The sequence below is a fragment of the Mobula birostris genome, chromosome 24 (assembly GCF_030028105.1).
Source record: "Mobula birostris isolate sMobBir1 chromosome 24, sMobBir1.hap1, whole genome shotgun sequence".
Classification (NCBI taxonomy): Eukaryota; Metazoa; Chordata; class Chondrichthyes; order Myliobatiformes; family Myliobatidae; genus Mobula; species Mobula birostris.
This window is the reverse complement of record NC_092393.1, coordinates 42,230,496-42,249,740: the sequence shown is the minus strand read 5'-3', so window position 1 is coordinate 42,249,740 and position 19,245 is coordinate 42,230,496. Positions and strand designations below refer to the sequence as shown.

General features: G+C 43.6%; 1 protein-coding gene across 5 annotated transcripts in view; it reads right to left on the bottom strand.

Annotated features, from left to right (window-relative positions):
- The window catches only part of fam20a (FAM20A golgi associated secretory pathway pseudokinase), a 97,304-nt gene that overhangs the window by 17,947 nt on the left and 60,112 nt on the right, over window positions 1-19,245 (bottom strand). For 3 of the 5 annotated variants that reach the window (XR_011883074.1, XR_011883075.1, XM_072242570.1), the window contains exons 8-9: window positions 8,457-8,566; window positions 4,558-4,639 (exon numbers count right to left, since the gene is read on the bottom strand). Coding sequence is in view for 3 of the 5 variants with exons in the window: in XM_072242570.1 (XP_072098671.1) it covers window positions 4,558-4,639; window positions 8,457-8,566 (192 nt within the window). In the remaining 2 variants the exon portion in view is untranslated. Of the gene's footprint in view, window positions 1-597; window positions 3,606-4,557; window positions 4,640-7,138; window positions 8,276-8,456; window positions 8,567-19,245 lie in introns of those variants that run through there. The other 2 variants (XM_072242571.1, XM_072242572.1) reach the window with 2 other exon arrangements.

The following is a 19,245-nucleotide window of genomic DNA, read 5'->3' as shown; positions in this document are numbered from 1 at the left end:
ATGGTAAATACAAGATGGTCTGCAAATGGTGGATATCCAGAGTAGACACAAAATGTTGGAGGAACTCAGCAGGTCAGGCAGCATCTACGGAAAGGGATAAAGAGTCAAAGTTTTGGACTGAAACCCTTCATCAGGATTGGATAGGAAGGGGAAAGAAACCAGAATAAGAAGGTGGGAGGGGAAGGGGGGGATGAAGCTAGAAGCTGGGAACTGTTAGGTGGAAAAGGTAAAGGGCTGAAGAAGAAGGTCATAGATGTTGCCTGACCTGCTGAATTCCTCCAGCATTTTGCATGTGTGTTGTTGTTTGTAAATGGGCTGTTCCAAGATCACAGTATCGTGAAATAATGTTGAGTCAGTCTAGTAATCAACTACCAATATTCAGTGAAGTGATATGATTTATCTTTGATAGTATTATCATTTGGTACTTAGTCACAAATAGGCACAATGAATGCTTTACCAGGTGGAAATGATGCACGGCTCTCCTCCCCCTTTTTCTTTCTTTCCATGGCCTTCTGTCCTCTCCTATTAGATTTCCCCTTCTCCAGCCCTGTGTCTCTTTCCCCAATCAACTTCCCAGCTCTTTGTTTCGCCTCTCACCCTCCCGGTTTAACCTATCACCTTGTGTTTCTCCCTCCCCCCACTGCACCTTTTAAATCAACGATTCATCCTTTTTTCTCCAGTCCCGCTGAAGGGCCTGGGCCCAAAATGTCGACTGCACTCTTTTCCATAGATGCCTCCTGGCCTGCTGAGTTCATCGCAAACGATATTGATCGAGGGATTACCACTGCCTGCCTCCTCCAAGGATCGTCACCTTGTTGTGGTGGAGAGGCTTGTGGGTTTTTGAGATCCCGAGGGCAATGCTGCCCGGAGTTCAGCCATCTGGCACTTCGCTCCTGGTAGGTTAAAGGGGGGCTTCCAGGCAAAGAGTAATCCAACCAGAACCTCTACAATGCAGCTGGCGGAAGATGATGACTCCTCGCAATGGTAGTGAAGGTGGAGGAAGGCTGCGGCAGTGAGAGTTCCCCAGTCGTCTTGCATTCCATGCCTCTGAACTATGACCCCGCTCTGTCAAGAAGCGTGTGGTGGTTGTCCGTGCATCGTTAAACCGAGCATGCCCAGGTGTTCTCCATGAAGGATATATGGATCCCAGATCAGCCTCTCCAGCCACCTGAGGTCCCACATTAGACAACCCCTTCGGAGAACATCATACTTGACTTGAGTGCTTGCTCTCCTACCCGATTCAGGGGCAACTGAGACACAGACGACTGTAATCACCAAATGCTAGCAAGCTCTTGCCAATCCTGTCAGTTTCCAATGATCTCAACACCAGGTGGAATCGTTGAGACATGATCCAATATATGAGTTTATATTATTCCAACCAGGCAATAAGCTCCTTCAGTGAATTTTGGACTGTATCACAAGACTTGGACAGGGTCGACAATTACTGGTAGCAAACATATAAATCAATGGGGATGATGGGCTGAACAAATTTGTTTTTCCCAAGTGCCTGCTCCTATCCCAATCAGAAATAGTACTTTTGATCTAGTTTTCCAGTAAAGCAGCAAAGGGATGATTAAAACCATTGAGAAAGGGGCTTCTTCTAATAGAGAAGAGCCAGTAGTGTTTCTAGGCTATTTTCTTTCGTATAACTGGAATTGCATCTCAGTGTACAAGTCTCTAGTTCTGTGCTTGGTCTAAAGCACGGTAACACTGAGTTTCTGCGGAATTCAAAAGTAAAATAATATAGAAACATAGAAACACAGAAAAATAGGAGCAGAAGTAGGCCTTTTGTTTATTCTACTCTAGTCTGTCATTCAACACAATCATAACACATACTTCTGCTCTTTCCTATATACGAAAAGGACTCAAAACAGTGAGATTTAACCAAAAACATAGCAAGAAACAGGAGAATTTCTGCACCAATCTCACAACCTTCTGATCTAACATTGACAAAATCTCTGCTGAAACTATTTGAGTGTTTATTCATTTTGATGCCAATTTTTTTATTTCATAGTAGCTAAATTTGCCTGTGTACTGGCTCCAAAAATAAGAATATGATCAAGTGTCATTTGTGTACGTATAGAAAAATCTGATCCTGTCATGCTAAGAGAAATTATACAAAATGTTTAATACTAATAATAAATGCCTCAATATTGATCCTTTATAAAATATGATCCACTTTATTTCATGCTATGTTTGTCAATATCAGAACACAGTGCAGAGGATAGGATGTTAATTGTGAAGCTAGCACCTCTGATCAAAATTACAGGAGGTCTATTGAATTCATGGAACTTCTAATACATATTGCTGTAGCTGAAGGTAAACAAAGAGGTCAAAAGGAAGAAATCACAGAACCTGGAGAAGGATTGGTGATATAGCAAGCCTTGGTTGCAGGCTTCCACTGTTATACTTACTCAGGATACACTTCTGTTATCTGAGATTTCTGATTTTAAATTGGGATCCTTTGCTGAAAAGGTCTATAAAGTCATAGAGTATAATGGCCCTTCGGCCCAACTTATCTCTGCTCTGTGAGCTCGTGCCATTTGCCAGCACTTGGCTCATATCCTTCTCAACATTTCCAATCTATGTACCTGCCTGAATATCCTTTACCTGTTGTTTGTGTACCTACCTCTACCAATTAACCTGGCAGCTCATTCCATACATCCACCATGCTCGGTATGGAAAAAAATAATCTCTCAGGCCTCTTTTAAATCTTTCCCCTCATCTTAAACACCTATGTCAGAATGCTGCTTGTTGACGCTAGCTCAGCATTTAACACCATCATTCTCACAGTCCTGATCAATAAGTTACAGAATCTGGGCCTCTGTGCCTCCCTCTGCAATTCGATCCTTGACTTCCTAACTGGAAGACCACAATCTGTCCGATTGGTAATTATATCTCCATCTCGTTGAGGATCAACACTGGCACACCTCAGGGATGTGTGCTTAGCCCACTGCTCTACTCCCTCTATACCCACGACTGTGTGGCTAGGCATAGCTCAAATACCGTCTGTGAATTTGCTGATGATACAGCTGTTGTTGGTAGGATCTCAGATAGAGATGAGAGGGCGTACAGGAGCGAGATACGCCAGCTAGTTGATTGGAGTCGCAGCAACAGCCTTGCACTCAGTGTCAGTAAGATGAGAGAGCTGATTGTGGACTTCAGGAAGGGTAAGATGAAGGAACATGAACCAATTCTCATAGAGGATTCAAAAATGGAGAGAGTGAGCAATTTCAAGTTCCTGGGTGTCAAGATCTCTGAGGATCTAATCTGGTCCCAACATTTCAATGTAGCTATAAAGAAGGCAAGACTGTGGCTATGTTTCATTAGGAGTTTGAAGAGATTTGGTTTGTCAACTAAAACACTCAAAAACTTTGATAGATATACCGTGGAGAATATTCTGACAGGCTGCATCACTGATTGGTACAAGGGGTGGGGGTGCCTACAGAAAGAAACTACAGAAGTTTGTAAAATTAGTCAGCTCCATCTTGGGCACTGGCCTCCGTAGTATCCAAGACATCTTCAAGCATCTTCAGGAAGGTGACATCCATCATTAAGGACATCCCCTCTTCTCACTGTTACCATCAGGAAGGAGGTACAGAAGCCTGAAAGCACACACTCAGCGATTCAGGAATAGCTTCTTCATCCCTGCCATCCGATTCCTAAATGGGCATGTTACCTCACTTTTTAAAAATATATATTATTTCTGTTTATGCACTATTTTAATCTATTCAATATACACATATATATACTTACTGTAATTGATTGAGTTATTTATTTATTTCCTTTCTATAATTATCATGTATTGCATTGTACTGCCGCCACAAAGTTAACAAATTTCATGACACATGCCGGTGATACTAAATCTGATTCTGATTCTGATTCTGTGCTCCCTCGTTTTAGGCTCTCCTATCCTGGGAAAAAGACTCTGAACTTTCACCTTATCTATTCCCCTCATCAATTAAAATAAGGTCACACCTCACTCTCCTGCAATGCAGGGGAAATAGCTAGAGCCTATCCAATCTCGCCTTATAACTTAAACCCTCCAGTTCCGGTAATATCCTTATGAATCTTTTCTGCACCCTTTCCGGCTTAATGACATCCTTCCTATAGCTAGGTGACCAAGACTGCACATAATACTCCATGTATGGACTTTTGACCTCTATCATAATGCTTTGCATAATCCCTACTCTTGTACTCAAGGCCCTGACCGATCGAGGCAAACATGCCAAATGTGCTCTTCTCGTCCTGTGTACCTTTCTGGGAACTATGTAATTGTACCCTTAGGTTTCTCTGTTTTACAACACTTTCAGGGGCCCCACTACTCACTGTGTTAGGTCCAGCTCTGCTTTAAATTCCCAAAACATATCGTTTCACACTTGTCCAAGATAAAGTCCATCTGCCAAGCATCGGTAAACTTTCCTAGATGATTCCACTTCTTCACTCTTGGATAAACTTCTTTGCTGTTTTAATCTTATTTTACTTGCTCTCTTTAGATTCTGCACTGTTTATATTAATAGCATTTTATACTCAAATATAAACTATTAAAGCAATTACCCTCTGGCATTGTCGAAGTGAATGATATAGCCATCCTTTCCAAACTTTGTGAAGACCTCAAAGTGATGTCGATCCATATTCCCTGGAAGCAAATTTAGAAGAATTGACCACAGGAAAAGGTGTTCATCGGAAATGTTCATGATCCTTTCTTGAAATATTTGACCTGATAAAAGCAGGTTATCATGAATTCCAAATATTCCTCACTGAAGCTAAGTTGAATCCTCTGAATTGACCCAAGGTCTTTTCTCTTTGATGCAGAAATGCCTTTCAATCCTTTGGCAGATTTTCCTTACAGTTAAGCAATTGAAAAAGAATATCCTAGAAATTCAATTACATTTGTTCAATGCTATGTGGTTGAAAAAGGACTTGCACAGTAATAAAATGTGTTAACAACCATTCCCATGTTATTACACTGGAACAAAAAAATCTGCAGATGTTGGAAACCCAAAGCAACACACACAAAATGCTGAAGGAACTCAGCAACTATGGAAACGAGTAAACATTCAAAGTTCCGAGACCCTTCATCAGGACAGGAAGAAAAGAAGAGAAGTTTGATCAACAAGCTGGGGGTACGGGAAGAAGAAGTACAAGGTGGTAGGTGATAGGTGAAACTGTGAGAGGGGGAGGGGTGAAGTAAAGGGCTGGGAAACTGATTGGTGAAAGAAATAAAGGGCTGGAGAAGGGGAAATCTGATAGGAGAGGGTTGAAGACCATGGAACAAAATGAAGGGGCAGGAGCACCAGAGGGAGGTGATGGTCAGGTAAGGAGATAAGGTGAGGGAGGGAAACGGGAATGGGGAACAGTGAAGGAGAGTTGTGGGGGACAATTTCTGGAAGTTTGAGAAGTCGATGTTCATGCCATCAGGTTGGAGGCTACCCAGACAGAATATAAGGTGTTGTTCCTCCAACCTGTGTGTGGCCTCATCGCAGCAGTAGAGGAGGCCATTGACCTGAACTAATGAGATTTCCTCCTTCATAAGAAAGGGGCTTTCCTTCCTCTACCATCAACACTGCCCTCACCTGTATTGCTTACATTTTGCACATGTCTGCCCTTACCCCACTCCCCTGCCACCCCACCAGGGATAGGGCAGCATGTCCTCACCTACCACCCCAGCAGTCTCAGCATCATAACCTCCGCTATCTCCAATGTGATCTTACCATCAAGCCCATCTTTCCCTCCCCCCAGTTTCTGCAGGGATTGCTCCCTACGTGACTTCATTGTCCAATCATCCCTCTCCACTGATCTCCCTCCTAGTACTTATCCTTGCATACTGAACAAGTGCCACACCTGCCCCCACACCACCTCCCACATGACCATACAGGGCCCCAAACAGCCCTTCCAGGTGAGGCGACACCTCACCTGTGAGTCTGTTGGGATTATCTACTGTGTTCGGTGCCCCCGATGTGGCCTTCTGTATATTGGTGAGACCTGATGTGGATCGGGAGACTGTTTCGCCAAGCCACCAAAAAAAAGCTAGATCTCCCGTTGGCCATCCACTTCAATTCTGACTCCCATTCCCATTCTGACATGTTATTACAGTACATAGCCTCCTCTTCTGTTGCGATGAGGCTACAATCAGGTTGGAGGACACCTTATATTCCATTTGGGTAGCCTCCAAACTGATGGCGTGAACATTGATTTCAAATGCTTACCGTATTTGCCCCCCTTCACCATTCCCATTCCCATTTCCCTCACTCACCTCATCACCTTACCTGCCCAACATCCCCCCCCAGTGTTCTTCCCCTTCCCTTTCTTCAATAGTCTTCTACCCTCTCGAATCAGATTCCCCTTTCTCCTGCTCTGTATCTCTTTCACCAATCGACTTCCCAGCTCTTTACTTCACCCCTCCCCCTTTCCCAGTTTCACCTATCACCTACCACCTTGTACTTCTTCCTTGTCTCCCCCACCCCCTTCTTACTCTGACTTCTTTTTTTTCTCCAGTCCTGCTGCAAGGTCTTGGCCTGAAACGTCGATGGTTTACTCTTTTCCCTAGATGCTGTCTGGTCTGTTGAATTCCTCAAGGTTATTACACTGGAATTCTTCTCCTGGTTTTTTTCCAGTGCAGGCTGCACTTGTGTGAATAACGCAAAGTTTCCAACCATTAACCACTGCACCACCAATTCGTGCCCACACTGCACCAGAATATGTGGATTCTGGATCGGTCCCTACAGTCACCTGAGGACCCACCATTAGACAACACCTTAGAAGAACATCTTACTTGACTTGAGAGATCACGCTACTCTACTCTAACACAATGAAAGAAACAGGAGCAGGAGAAGACCAATTGATCCATTATGCCTCTTCCACCATACCACAAGAAGATATCTGACATTTAACCTCAGTGCCATTTCCCTGAACTAACCCCATATCCCACATTTCCTTCGAAAAATCTATTGGCCTCTATCCTGAATATGCTTAGCAACTAAACTTCTACAGCCCTCTTGAATTCCAACATTCAGGATCGAATGGGTGAAGATATTTTCTCAACGTTTTCCCACCCACCCTCCTTCCTCTTCACCTGGCTTCACCTATCACCTGCCAGCTTGTACTCCTTCCCCTCTTCCCACCTTTTTATTCTGGCTTCTTTCTCCTTCCTTTCCAGTCCTGACGAAGCATCTTGGCCCAAAATGTTGACACTTTTTCCCCTTTCAATAGCTGCTGCCTGACCTGCTGAGTTCCTCTAGCATTTTGCACGTGTTGCTCAAGAAATTTCTTCTACTCTCTTGTCCGAATGGGCAATGACTTAAACAATACTGTCAGGTTTTCCCTCTGTCCCACCTCGGCCTCAGGCCTGGATTTCACATTTTCTTTCTCATTCCCTACCGAGTGTAAAGGAAAAGAAGAGTGACGTTGGTTAAGGCCTTTTCGTTGTTTGCGACTGAAGTCTGTAGCAATGGGCTCACAAACAAAATGAGAAGTGGCCAAACCACAGTGAGAGTGTCTAAAACGAAGAGAAAAAATTATTGTTGAGAAGATAATGTGTTGGGGAGAGGTAGATCCAGGCAAAGAATGGGGCTTGGAATATAGATGAAAAATGCAGACTCAAAGAGGACTTGTGCACAATGGCAGCAAGTATTTATTTGCCAGATACAACTTAAACGGCGGGAGAAGTCTTGAAATGAAGCAGCAGACTAGTCTTCTGAACATTGTGTTTCTTCATCAGTTCTATTTTATTGCAAGCTGAAACAACATACCTTGATTCTGTTGTTTTTTTAATTTATATTCATTTCCCTTCAATGTTTCTGTAATTGTACATATGCTCTTATTCAGATTTGGGCTGGAAGCAGTCACTTTAATGTGCAGAAGTAAACTTGGCATCAGGAGACATTTATCTTGGCTTATAAAAGATGCTAAATTGGATCCATCAGGGAAATGCTATCACTGGGAGATGGAGGCACTCAGCAGCCTTTTCTGGTCTTTCGGAAACCCTTCCTAATTCCTGACAAAGTCAGCAAAGTTGCTTTGGACTTGGGGAAATTGAAATCGGTGAACGGTAAGGCATCTTTCCATTTATTCCCTTGTCAATAAGAGCGTAGGTGACCAAAAGGAAATTGATTAAATCTTAGGAAGGAACAAGATTCCACTTCAGAGTTATTGACTGCACCTGGTTAGGTTGCTACAACTTAGCATCTTCCAATGACATTGGAGAACAGAAGTGAGTGGACACTGACAAAGGATGCTATGGCCAATTGAACCAATTCCTGAGGGCACCTTATTCCTGGAAGGGAAATACACAAAAGGCATTCTTAGCTCAGCTCCATGTCGTAATTCATAGGAGAGTGACAAAGGAAAATCTAGACACAGACTACTTCTGGCATCAACTTTATCCTCAAGTTAATCTGTCCAGTTCATGGAACTCATTATGCATCATGAAAATCTCTTTCCGTTCAAATATTTACCTGTTAAAAAATCAAAAATAGCCATATCGATGACGTTCAGCAACCTACTTCCAGTATTGTATGGAGGCGTTTTTTTGATCTGTACACAATAGTTTGGATTGGTTTCCCACCTAAAGGGCAGAAAAAACAGTAACAAGCTTTTAGAATGATGTTTGTACTCATGGTCAAAGAAAACACTAAGCACACATCATCGTGTTAACAGAGTTGGTAGTCACAGCACATTGGACCCACTCTGCTGCTCTTTACACGTAAAAGTTCTATCTGATGCTATGTGCCTCTGTTGCTGCTGCAAGTAAGGTTTTTGTCGCAGTTGTGCAGACATATACCCAGGCATGTGACAATAAACTCAACGTGGCTTTGAAACAGAAGCAAGCGTTTACCCGAGCAAAGACAGCCCAACCTGGGTGCAATTCTGCGCAAGTAATGACATCATTGCCCACTGTGATTCTCTCTACCAGCATCTACACTATTACTTGGAGTTTCTGGGAGCAAATCTCCAATTTTAAGATTTGCAGTTCAGTTAGGAGTATATTGTACCACTTTGTGGCTTTGTTTGTGATTTAAAGGCATTGGCACTTTTACAAATCACCTTAGCCTGTTCAAGTTCACTCTCCAAATATCTGGACCTGCCTCTCGTTTTTTTTTGCACTACCTTACTTTCCATTTTTCTATTTTCTATTTATGATTTATAATTTAAAATTTTAATATTTACTAATTTTTACTATTTTTAATATTTAATATTTGTAATCCAGGGAGTGGGAAGCGCAGAATCAAATATCACTGTGATGATTGTACATTCTAGTATCAATTGTTTGGTGACAATAAAGTATAAAGTAAAGTAAAGTAAAGTATAGTAAAGTTGCACCCAAAGTCCATGGGCTTTGATGAAAGCCACTGTGGGGACTTGTTCATGCATCTGAAAGCTCAAATACTCAGGCACAAGGGAGCAGAATCCATCTTCCAGAGGGAATCGATAAGATGACTAGCAATATAGGGTGGGGTGACACCTCACCACTGGGAGGCAGAAACATACCCAACAAAGAAAGCTCTATTCTCACAGAGTCCTGCACAATATCTTTGCAGGCTTGGGTTTTCAAGGGCAGTCATGATGGAGATATGGGGAAGACCTTATGTTCAGTTCTCACGCCAGGACTGCTGTTTCCTTTGAAGTCAAGGGCACCTTCATTGCACAGGTTCACACCAAGCAGTGACAGGAGATTTCTGCTTTGTCTCCCAATCTGCCCCTCGCTGGTGCTTTACTTACAGAGGACAGCCTTCCATACTCTGAGAACACAGAGGCACAGTAGTGTAGCAGTTAGTACAATTGCTTCCAGTGCCAACGATCACTGATCAACTTCCACTGCCGCCAGTAATCAGTTTACATCTTCTCCTCGTGACCTCGAGGGCTTCCTCTCAGTGCTCCCAGTTCCTCCCACATTCCTAACCTGTACAGTTTGGGTTAGTGAGTAGAACGCATGCTATCTTGGCGTCGGAAGTGTGGTGACACCCCCAGCACACCCCTGCTGATTTGGTTTGATGCAAACATTGCATTTCACTGTACGTTTGGATGTTTCAATGTACATGTAATAAATAAAGCTCAGCTTTATCTATCGATCAGTGAGGAAGAGGTCGTGTTTTAGGTAGTGAAAAACAAATTGCTTGTGAGGACAGGCTTTCCATTGACAGAAAAGGTTGCCACTCACTGAATGCACAGGTTGTGCTGGATTATCAGAAGTTGTTCATCGTGGTAAATACGCATGACCATAAAACCATAATATATAGGAGCAGAGTCAGGCCATTCAGCCCATCGAGTCTGCTCCACCATTCCATCATGGCTGAATTATTTTCCATCTCAACCCCTTTCAAATATCCTTGCAATCTTTGGCATCCTTACTAATCAAAAACCTATCAACTCCCACTTTAAATATACACAATGATTTGGCCTTCACAGCTGTCTGTGGCAGAGAATTCCACAAACTCACCACCCTCTGCCAAAAGAAAGTCCTCCTCAACTTTAAGCTGGAGGGATGTCTTTATATTCTGAGGCCGCGTCCATTGGTCCTCGACTCTCCCACTATTGGAAATATACTTTCCACATCCATTCTATCTAGGCCTTTCAATATTCAATAGGTTTCAAAGAGATTCCCCCCTCATTCTTCTAAACTCTAGTGAGTACAAATTTGGGTCTACATCCTTAGGAGTTCAGAAGATTGAAGAGTGACCTTATTCACATATAGAAGACTCTACGACATTTGCATCTGTGAAATTTTCATTCTTAAGCACAATGAACTGCTTGACACCTTCAAGGGCTGCCCACGTGCAGAAGGATGAACCCTGGGACACAAGGATGATCTTCTCTTCCCCCACCTCCTTGTTCACACATGGCTCCTCCACTCTGCTGCCGATCACTACTATAATGAGTGGCCTGCAGTTGCTAGGATCATTGTGAAGAATGGCATTGTTCTTACAAAATGTTGCCATCAGTCAAAGTAAATATATTATCAAAGTACATATACATAAGTCACAATATATACGACCTTGAGATTCCGTTTACTGCAGCTATTTAATGGAAAAGAAAGAAATACAATAGAATTCATAATAAACTGTGCTTAAATAAGGACTGACAAATAACCAATGTATAAAAGAAAACAAATTCTCCAAATAAAAAAAGTAACACTGAAAACATGCATTGTAGAGTCCTTGAAAATGAGCCTGTGGGTTGCAGAATCAGTTCGGAGTTGAGGTACGTGGTTATCCACATCAGTTCAGGAGCCTGATGGTTGTAGGGTAACAACTGTTCCTGTACCTCATGGTGTGGGACCCAAGGCCGACGGTGGTAGTGAGGAGAGAGCATGGTCCGAACGGCGGGAGTCCTTGATGATGGGTGTGGCTTTCTTGTGGCAGCGTTTCTTGTAGGTGTGCACAGTAAGGGGTTGGGCTTTGCCCGTGATGGTCTGGGCTGTCTCCACCACTTTCCGTAGACTTTTCCATTCCCGGGCATTGGTGTTTCCACACCAGGCTGTGATGCAATCACTTTAGGTATTCTTCACTGTGCATCTATAGAAGTTTGTCAAAATTTTAGGTGTCAGGATTTTAGATGTCCAAATATCCCGGTGGTTCCCAACCAGCGGGCCGCTGATCGGTACCGGGCCGCGAGGAAACGATATGGTTTGGCGATATGAAACCATATGAGTTAGCTGCACCTTTCCTCATTCCCTGTCACGCCCACTGTTGAACTTGAACGCATGCGAGGTCATTACGTACACGAGGTCATCAGTGACCCAAGACGCAAATGACCCAGGACATGCAAATGAATGGGTCTATGACCCATTTGTGAATGTCCCTGGTGAATCATCCATGTCAGCGCGGGAAAAAGATCAACTCCTCGAGCTTGCAAATAACGGTGGGCTGAAAAGTATGTTTGACATAACATCTCTGCCGGCATTCTGGATCAAAGTCAAGGCTCAATATCCTGAGATAGCCACGAAAGCACTGAAAACGTTGCTTCCATTTCCAACATCATATCATTGCGAAGTGGAGTTTTCTGCAATGAATGCAATGAAAACTAAATTGTGGAATAGACTAGACATAAGTAACCCCCTTCGAGTATCACTGTCTCTCATCACCCCTCGATGCAATCAGCAATCACCTCTGATCTGGCACCTAATTAATTAGCTTGTTTATTTCAGCTTTTTTCTTTAAGGTGTGCTGGGTGCGTTCCGACTACCGCTGTATCACTGCATTCTTCGCGACAATGTATCGGTCCGTGGCCCAGAGGTTGAGGACCACTGTTATAATTGACTTATCACTATATTCATGCAAGGAAAATATGCGCTGTGTGTTTAATATTAAATTCATTAGATAAACCCCTTTAGAAATGAAATTGAGTGTATTAGCCACCTATAAGTGACTTCTTGTTGACTTATCACCTATATTCTGGTCGTGATTAACACCACCCACCCCACCCCCACCCCCGGTCGGCCAGACGGCAAGAATATTGTCAATATTAAAGTGGTCTACGGTGCAAAAAAGGTTGGGGACCCCTGCAATATCCTCCAAGTTATTGTACAGGTTCTTTCATTGTGCGTTGGAGATTGCCCAAGCCATATAGAGGCAGCAACATGCTCTGGAGGCTGGAGCCCCAGGGATTATAGATCAGCACGGAGAGGAGGAGAAGTCACAGCAAGAAGCACAGGAGTAGAAACCCCCAGATGAAGTCCCACAACGTAATCTACCAGCAGTGGGTAAGAGGGAGGCTGACATCGCAAGGGGTGAGAAACGACTCCTTACAGAAAGCATAATAAATTACTATGCATAGTTTCAAACTTAAACAAAATGAATATAGACAGATTTCTCTAGTGTCTTGCATCATGTAAATGCTCCCTGTAGACCTTTCACTTCCTCCTTTACAGGTGCATTGGCACTGCTCAGTACACACCAAAGACAGGTTCCATTAGCCACTTATTCCAATGACTTGCTGCAGAACCTGGATCACCTGTCAGCTAAAACGTACAACACAGAAGAGTACAGGAACAGGCCCTTCGGCCCACAGGGTTGTGCTGGACTAATTAAATGCCTAAATAAATTAATCCCTGCTGCCTACATTCTCTACATACTCTAAGAGCCTTTGAAGTGCCTCTATCATATTTGCTCTTGTCACCACTCCTGGTCGTGCATTTCAGACATTCACCACTCTCTATGTAAAAACTTGCCCTGCACCTCTGCCTTGAACTCCCCCACCCGAACCACCATAAATATATGCCCTTAAATACTCGACACATTGACCATGGGAAGAAGATAACAACTCTCTATCTATGCCTCTCATAACCTTATAAACTGCTCCTCTCAGGTGTCAGCTTAGTCTCTGCTGCTGTGGAAAAGACAGTCGAAGATTGTCCCACCTCTCCTCGTAGCACATGGTCTCTGATCCATGGCAGCATTCTTGATAGACCTGTCCTGCACCTTTCCAAACCCTCCGCATCCTTTCTATAATGGGATGACAGAACTGAATGCAATATTCCAGATACGGACTAACGAGAGTTGTATAAAGCTCTAACATAACTTTCCAACCCCTGTGCTTAGTGCCTTGTCTACTAAAGGCAAGCGTGCCATATTTTGTTGCCACCGTATCCACCTGAAAGCTATTAAGTAGGTAATAACACCATTAGACATGGAGCAGAATTAGGTCATTCGGCCCATCGATTGTTCCCTGCCACTTGGTCATGGCTGACTTATTTACCCTCTCAACCTCACATTTTGGGCATTCTTCCTATAACCTTTGACGCCCTTACTAATCAAGAAACTTCTCCATTAAATATACTCTATGACTTGACCTCCACTATTGCCTATGACAACGAATTCCATAGATTCACCACCCTCTGGGTAAAGAAATTCCTTCTCACCTCTGCTCTGACCATAATTTTCTGTACATAGTTGCCCTCCACATTCTCCTCGTCTCTGTCTCTCTCTGCTGGTGGAATTGTTGCTTCAACTTGCTAGCCCTTTGTGCTGCTGGTTAACATGGAAGGGCAGTGGGAAGCAGAGCAGTTGCCGCCGCTGGGAGAAATAAACAGACTGGCATTCAACGGGTAAGCTGGGGTTAGCATTTCCACTCACTCATGCCCGACACCCCTCATCAATCAGAACAAGCCCATGAGATTCCAGCTGAGAGCAATATAAATTCACTGCAGAAATGGGTAAGTCCATTGGCAACGATTGCTGACCTCACTGGAAGATAGTCTGTGTTCAATACAGCTCCGTGTTTAGCAAAGAGATCCAATCAATGCACTGCACCTCTTCCCTGTGCTGTCATTCCACACTGCTGCTCTCTCACGTGAGACTCCACAGCCGATGGACTCACTTTCAAGGACCCTACAACTCATGTTCTCGCTATTATTTAATTATTTGCACAATCGCTCTTCCTTTGCACATTGGTCGTTTGTCAGTCCATGTTATTTTATTCAGCGCTACAGCGTGGAGTAGACTGTTCTGGCCCTTTGAGCTGCACCACTTCAGCAACCCCTGACAAACCTGATTAAGCCTAACCTAATCACGGGACAATTTGCAGTGACTAGTTAAGCTAGCCGATATGTCGTTGGACGGCGGGGTGGGGAGGTATCTGGAAGACCCAGGAAAAACCCACTCGTTCCACAAGGAGGACGAACAGATACTCCTTACAGAACGACACCGGAATTGAACTCCAAACTCTGGAATGCCCTGAGGTGTGATAGTGACTCGCTAACAGCTATGCTATGGTGACACCCACAATGTATAGCCTTTCATAATTTCTATTGTATTTCCTTATTTTCCTGTAAATGCCCGCAAGGAAATGAATCTCAAGGTTATACATGGTGACATATATGTACTTTGATAATAAATTTACTTTGACTTTGATGTTTAATTCGCCTCATGACAGTGGCTGACAATAGAAGGGACACTTAACTGAAGATTTTCTAGGAGCAAACTCTCTCATACTTCCATGTCGTTCATGTAATGTATTGTGTGAGTATTCGTAGCGTCCGAGTGCGTACGACGTCAGGACATGGAGAAGTAAAAATGGAAGTCTGGTGAATAAACGTGGTTGTTCAATCTACAGTGGTGTCCGAGTCACATCAATATTACGAGGCGTCAGAAGAAATCACGGGAAAAAAAAGGAAGAGAAGACACGTAAAAGGTGTCACAGTTACAGCCACCGTCAGGTTTAAGTCTACAAGGTAATCTTGCTGAGAACTGGAAAATATGGATCCAGAAGTTTGAGCTGTTTTGCACCGCTAACGGTGTAGCTGAAAAGACGGAGAAAGTGCAATGTGCTACGTTTCTGCATGTGGCGGGGGAAGAGGCAATAAAGGTTTGCAACACGTTTGTCTTCCAAGATGATGAGCAAGATAAAATTGAAGTGTTGAAGAAGAAGTTTCAAGATTACTTCGAACCGAGAAAAAACCTACCATACATCCGACATATGTTTTTCACGCGGGCTCAAGGACCAATGGAGACCATAGATACCGATGTAACAGATTTGAAGAGCAAGGTAAAAAACTGTGAGTTCGGACAACTGCATGACTCTGTAATACGTGACAGGATTGTATGCGGCATACGAGACGATCAAGTGAGAGGCAGGCTATTGAGAGAGGCGGATCTTACAATAGAAAAGGCGATTGATGTTGGCCGTGCCAGTGAGATCACGTCAAGTCAAGTGCACAAAATAAAAATTGTGAAACCCGCTGGGGGGCGGGGGAGAAACTGTGAAAACTGACAAGAGTAGGACGAAGCCAGCTCCACAGGATGATCAAAAGGACGTTAACTGCAACAGATGTGGTTATAAACATGGGTACAGAAAATGTCCAGCCTTTGGTCAGACATGCAAGTTATGCTAGAAAAGAAATTGCTTTGCAAAGATGTGCAAATCGAAGGAGAACACAAGGAAAATGCATGCTGTGGAACAGAGTGAGGGCAACAGTGACATGTTCATTGGCACAGTTGAAGTGGAACAGGAGGTACGCATCAAGAATATTGACGATGCAGAGATGGAGGATGAAGATGATTGGACTCAAGATCTGATAATAAACAGGAGGAATGTGACATTTAAGCTTGACACTGGGGCAAAGTGCAGTGTAATGCAGCAGAAACATTAAACTCACTGGACATCAGAGGAAGACTGAGAAAATCCACCTGCAAGCTTGTTGCATATTTCGGCCACAAGACGGCGCCACTGGACAAAAAAACAGTCACCTGTGTACAAAGGTCAACAATACAAGATCGAGTTTGAAATAGTACAGCAACATATTCCAGCAATACTGGGCAAAGCAACATGCACAAAGCAAGGCCTGGTGAAGCGAATCTATGGTGTTGAAAAAGAAAATGACATTCTCAAAGACTTTGATGACTTGTTTTCTGGATTAGGATGTTTCCCAGGGAAACACCGTATCCAGATTGATCCAACTATTGCACCAGTCATGCATGCCCGGAGAAAGATTCCAGTAGCTCTCAGGGATCGAGTAGTGGAGGAACTACACAGAATAGAACAGATGGGAGTCATAACAAGACAAATAGAACCGACCGACTGGGTGAATAGTATGGTGACAATAGTCACAGAAAAAAAGACGAGGATTTGCATGGATCCACAAGATCTCAACCAAGCCATCAAAAGAGAGAACTATCTGCTGCTCACGGTTGAAGAGGTTGTCTCCCGCATGCCTAATGCAAAATACTTTTCAGTATTAGATGCAAATCAAGGTTTCTGGCAGATCAAGCTGAATGAAGAAAGTTCCAAATTATGCACTTTCAACACGCCCATAGGGAGATATCGTCTCCTGCGTCTACCCTTTGGGATTTCTCCTGCATCAGAGATATTCCAGAGATCCGTGGCACAAATGATTGAAGGCCTGGACGGGGTGGTCAACATCATTGATGATTTGCTGATATGGGGTGATACAATTGAGGAACATGATCAGAGACTGAGGAAGCTCCTGGAGAGAGCACGTGAGTACAACCTAAAACTGAACAAAAGTAAATGTATGATCAGAACTACAGAGATCAAATACATAGGTCATGTGCTCAGTGCTGATGGGCTAAAACCAGATGATGAAAAGGTCAGAGCTGTGGTACAGCTACCACTATCAGGAAGACCATGGGAGAAGATTGGCACAGATCTCCTTTACTACAATGGTGCAGAGTATCTGCTTTGTGTGGACTACTATTCAAAATATCCGGAGATCACCAAGTTAAGTGACACATTCAGTCGAGGTGTCGTTACTGCAATGAAGTCGACATTCGCAAGACATGGTATTCCAGATATTGTCGTTAGTGACAATGGTCCACAATATGCCAGTGGTGAGTTCAGAAGGTTCTCAGAAAGCTGGGAATTTCAATATGTTACTTCCGGTCCGGGGCACGCTCAGTCTAATGGACAAGCAGAGAGACCTGTACAAACTGTCAATAACATGCTCAAGAAGGCACAAAGCAGCAATGGTGACCCTTACATGGCTCTGCTTGAATACCGCAACACACCGATTGAGGGTCTGGGGTTCTCTCCTGCGCAGTTGTTGATGGGACGTCGTCTGAAGTCCAGACTGCCAACATCCACAACTCTACTGACTCCTGAAGGTAATGCTCAAGTACACGACAAGCAAAGGTACAAGCAAATAAAGCAAAAGATCTACTATGACAGACATACAAGACAGTTGTCAGATCTGCATACAGGTGAAAATGTCAGAATACAGAGAGGAGACACTTGGCAACCAGCTGTGGCTGTGAACAGACATCAGCAACCAAGATCCTTCATAGTTCGCACGCCGGATGGAAGAGTCTACAGGAGGAACAGGAAGCATCTGCTGAAGACAGGCGAGAGGGAGTTTCCACGTACAGATGCACAGGACATTTCCACATATACAGACATGGAAACAAATGACACCAAGAGCGATGCAGACCGCAGAGACACAGAGGCCACTTGAGAGACTGACACCGATGAAGGACAAGCACAGTCACACTTGTATCACACACGGTCTGGGAGACAAGTCAAACCTCCAGCTAGATACAGAGACTAGACATACATACAGTCTCACACAGTTTGAGGCAAAGTCACACATGTTACAAGTTCCAAATAAAAGGTTTATTAGTCTATGTTAGTAAAAGAAAATACACTGCTGTTAGTGTTGTTAGTATTGTAAGATACATGCAGAATACAGTACAAGAAGGTAAGATTTTTTTTTAGTTTCTGTCATGGTTGTTGCACTTTAAGAAGGGCATACCTAGAGGCATTGTTTTGGTAATTCACAGTGTTGTAAAAAAAGAAAAAAAACTCTTGAGAAGGGGGATGTAATGTATTGTGTGAATATTCGTAGCGTCCAAGCGCGTATGACGTCAGAACATGGAGAAGTAAAAATGGAAGTCTGGTAAATAAACGTGGTTGTTCAATCTACAGCGGTGTCTGAGTCACATCAATATTACAAATCACACGATTCAAGTTACCAGAATGTGTGCAGAGCAAGCAGAGAGACATGCACACGTCAGTAGCTTGGCATTGGCCTCAGGAGACAGGCAGACCGGCAGGCTTGAGTATACAATCTCCCAATGAAATGGACAGTCCACTCAGTCTAACCCATAGCAGGAAGGCCTCATTGTAATGAGCAAGGCCTGAAGTACTGTCACAAGCACTCATTTATCAGGCTTCTGAAGTGGGACACAGCAGCAGCCCCTGCTACAATGCCAGTAGATACCAGAGCATTCTCACTTACACCCGTCATAATGGATGCAATTGGAAAACGAAGATGCTTTTTATCAATGGTTTGATGGGAGTGAGGGGGCCTGTATATTGTTCTTAAAATGTGTCTGCTGTTATTGAAGTGGATGCTTGCTTATTTACCACATAAAATATGTGATATCTATTTTATCACTTACAAACGTGATATATTTATATGTGATATGCCAAATGCATCAATGGAAATTAATAAACAGTTGACATTTTGGGCCACGGCCCATCTTCAGGACTGAAAATAAGGGGGGAAGATACGAGAATAAAAAGGTGGGGGGAGGCGAAGGAGGGTAGCTAGAATGTGATAAGTGAAGCAAAAACAAGAGATAATCTGCAGACGCTGGACATCCAAAGCAACACGCACAAAGTGCTGGAGGAACTCAGCAGGCCAGGTAGCATCTATAGAAAGAGTACTGTTGACATCTCGGGCCGAGACCCTTCGGAAGCCCTGTGTTGATAAGTGAAGGAAAGATGGAGGGCTGGAGAGGAAGAGATCTGATAGGAGAGGAGAGTGGCGCATAGGAGAAAGAGAAGGAGGAG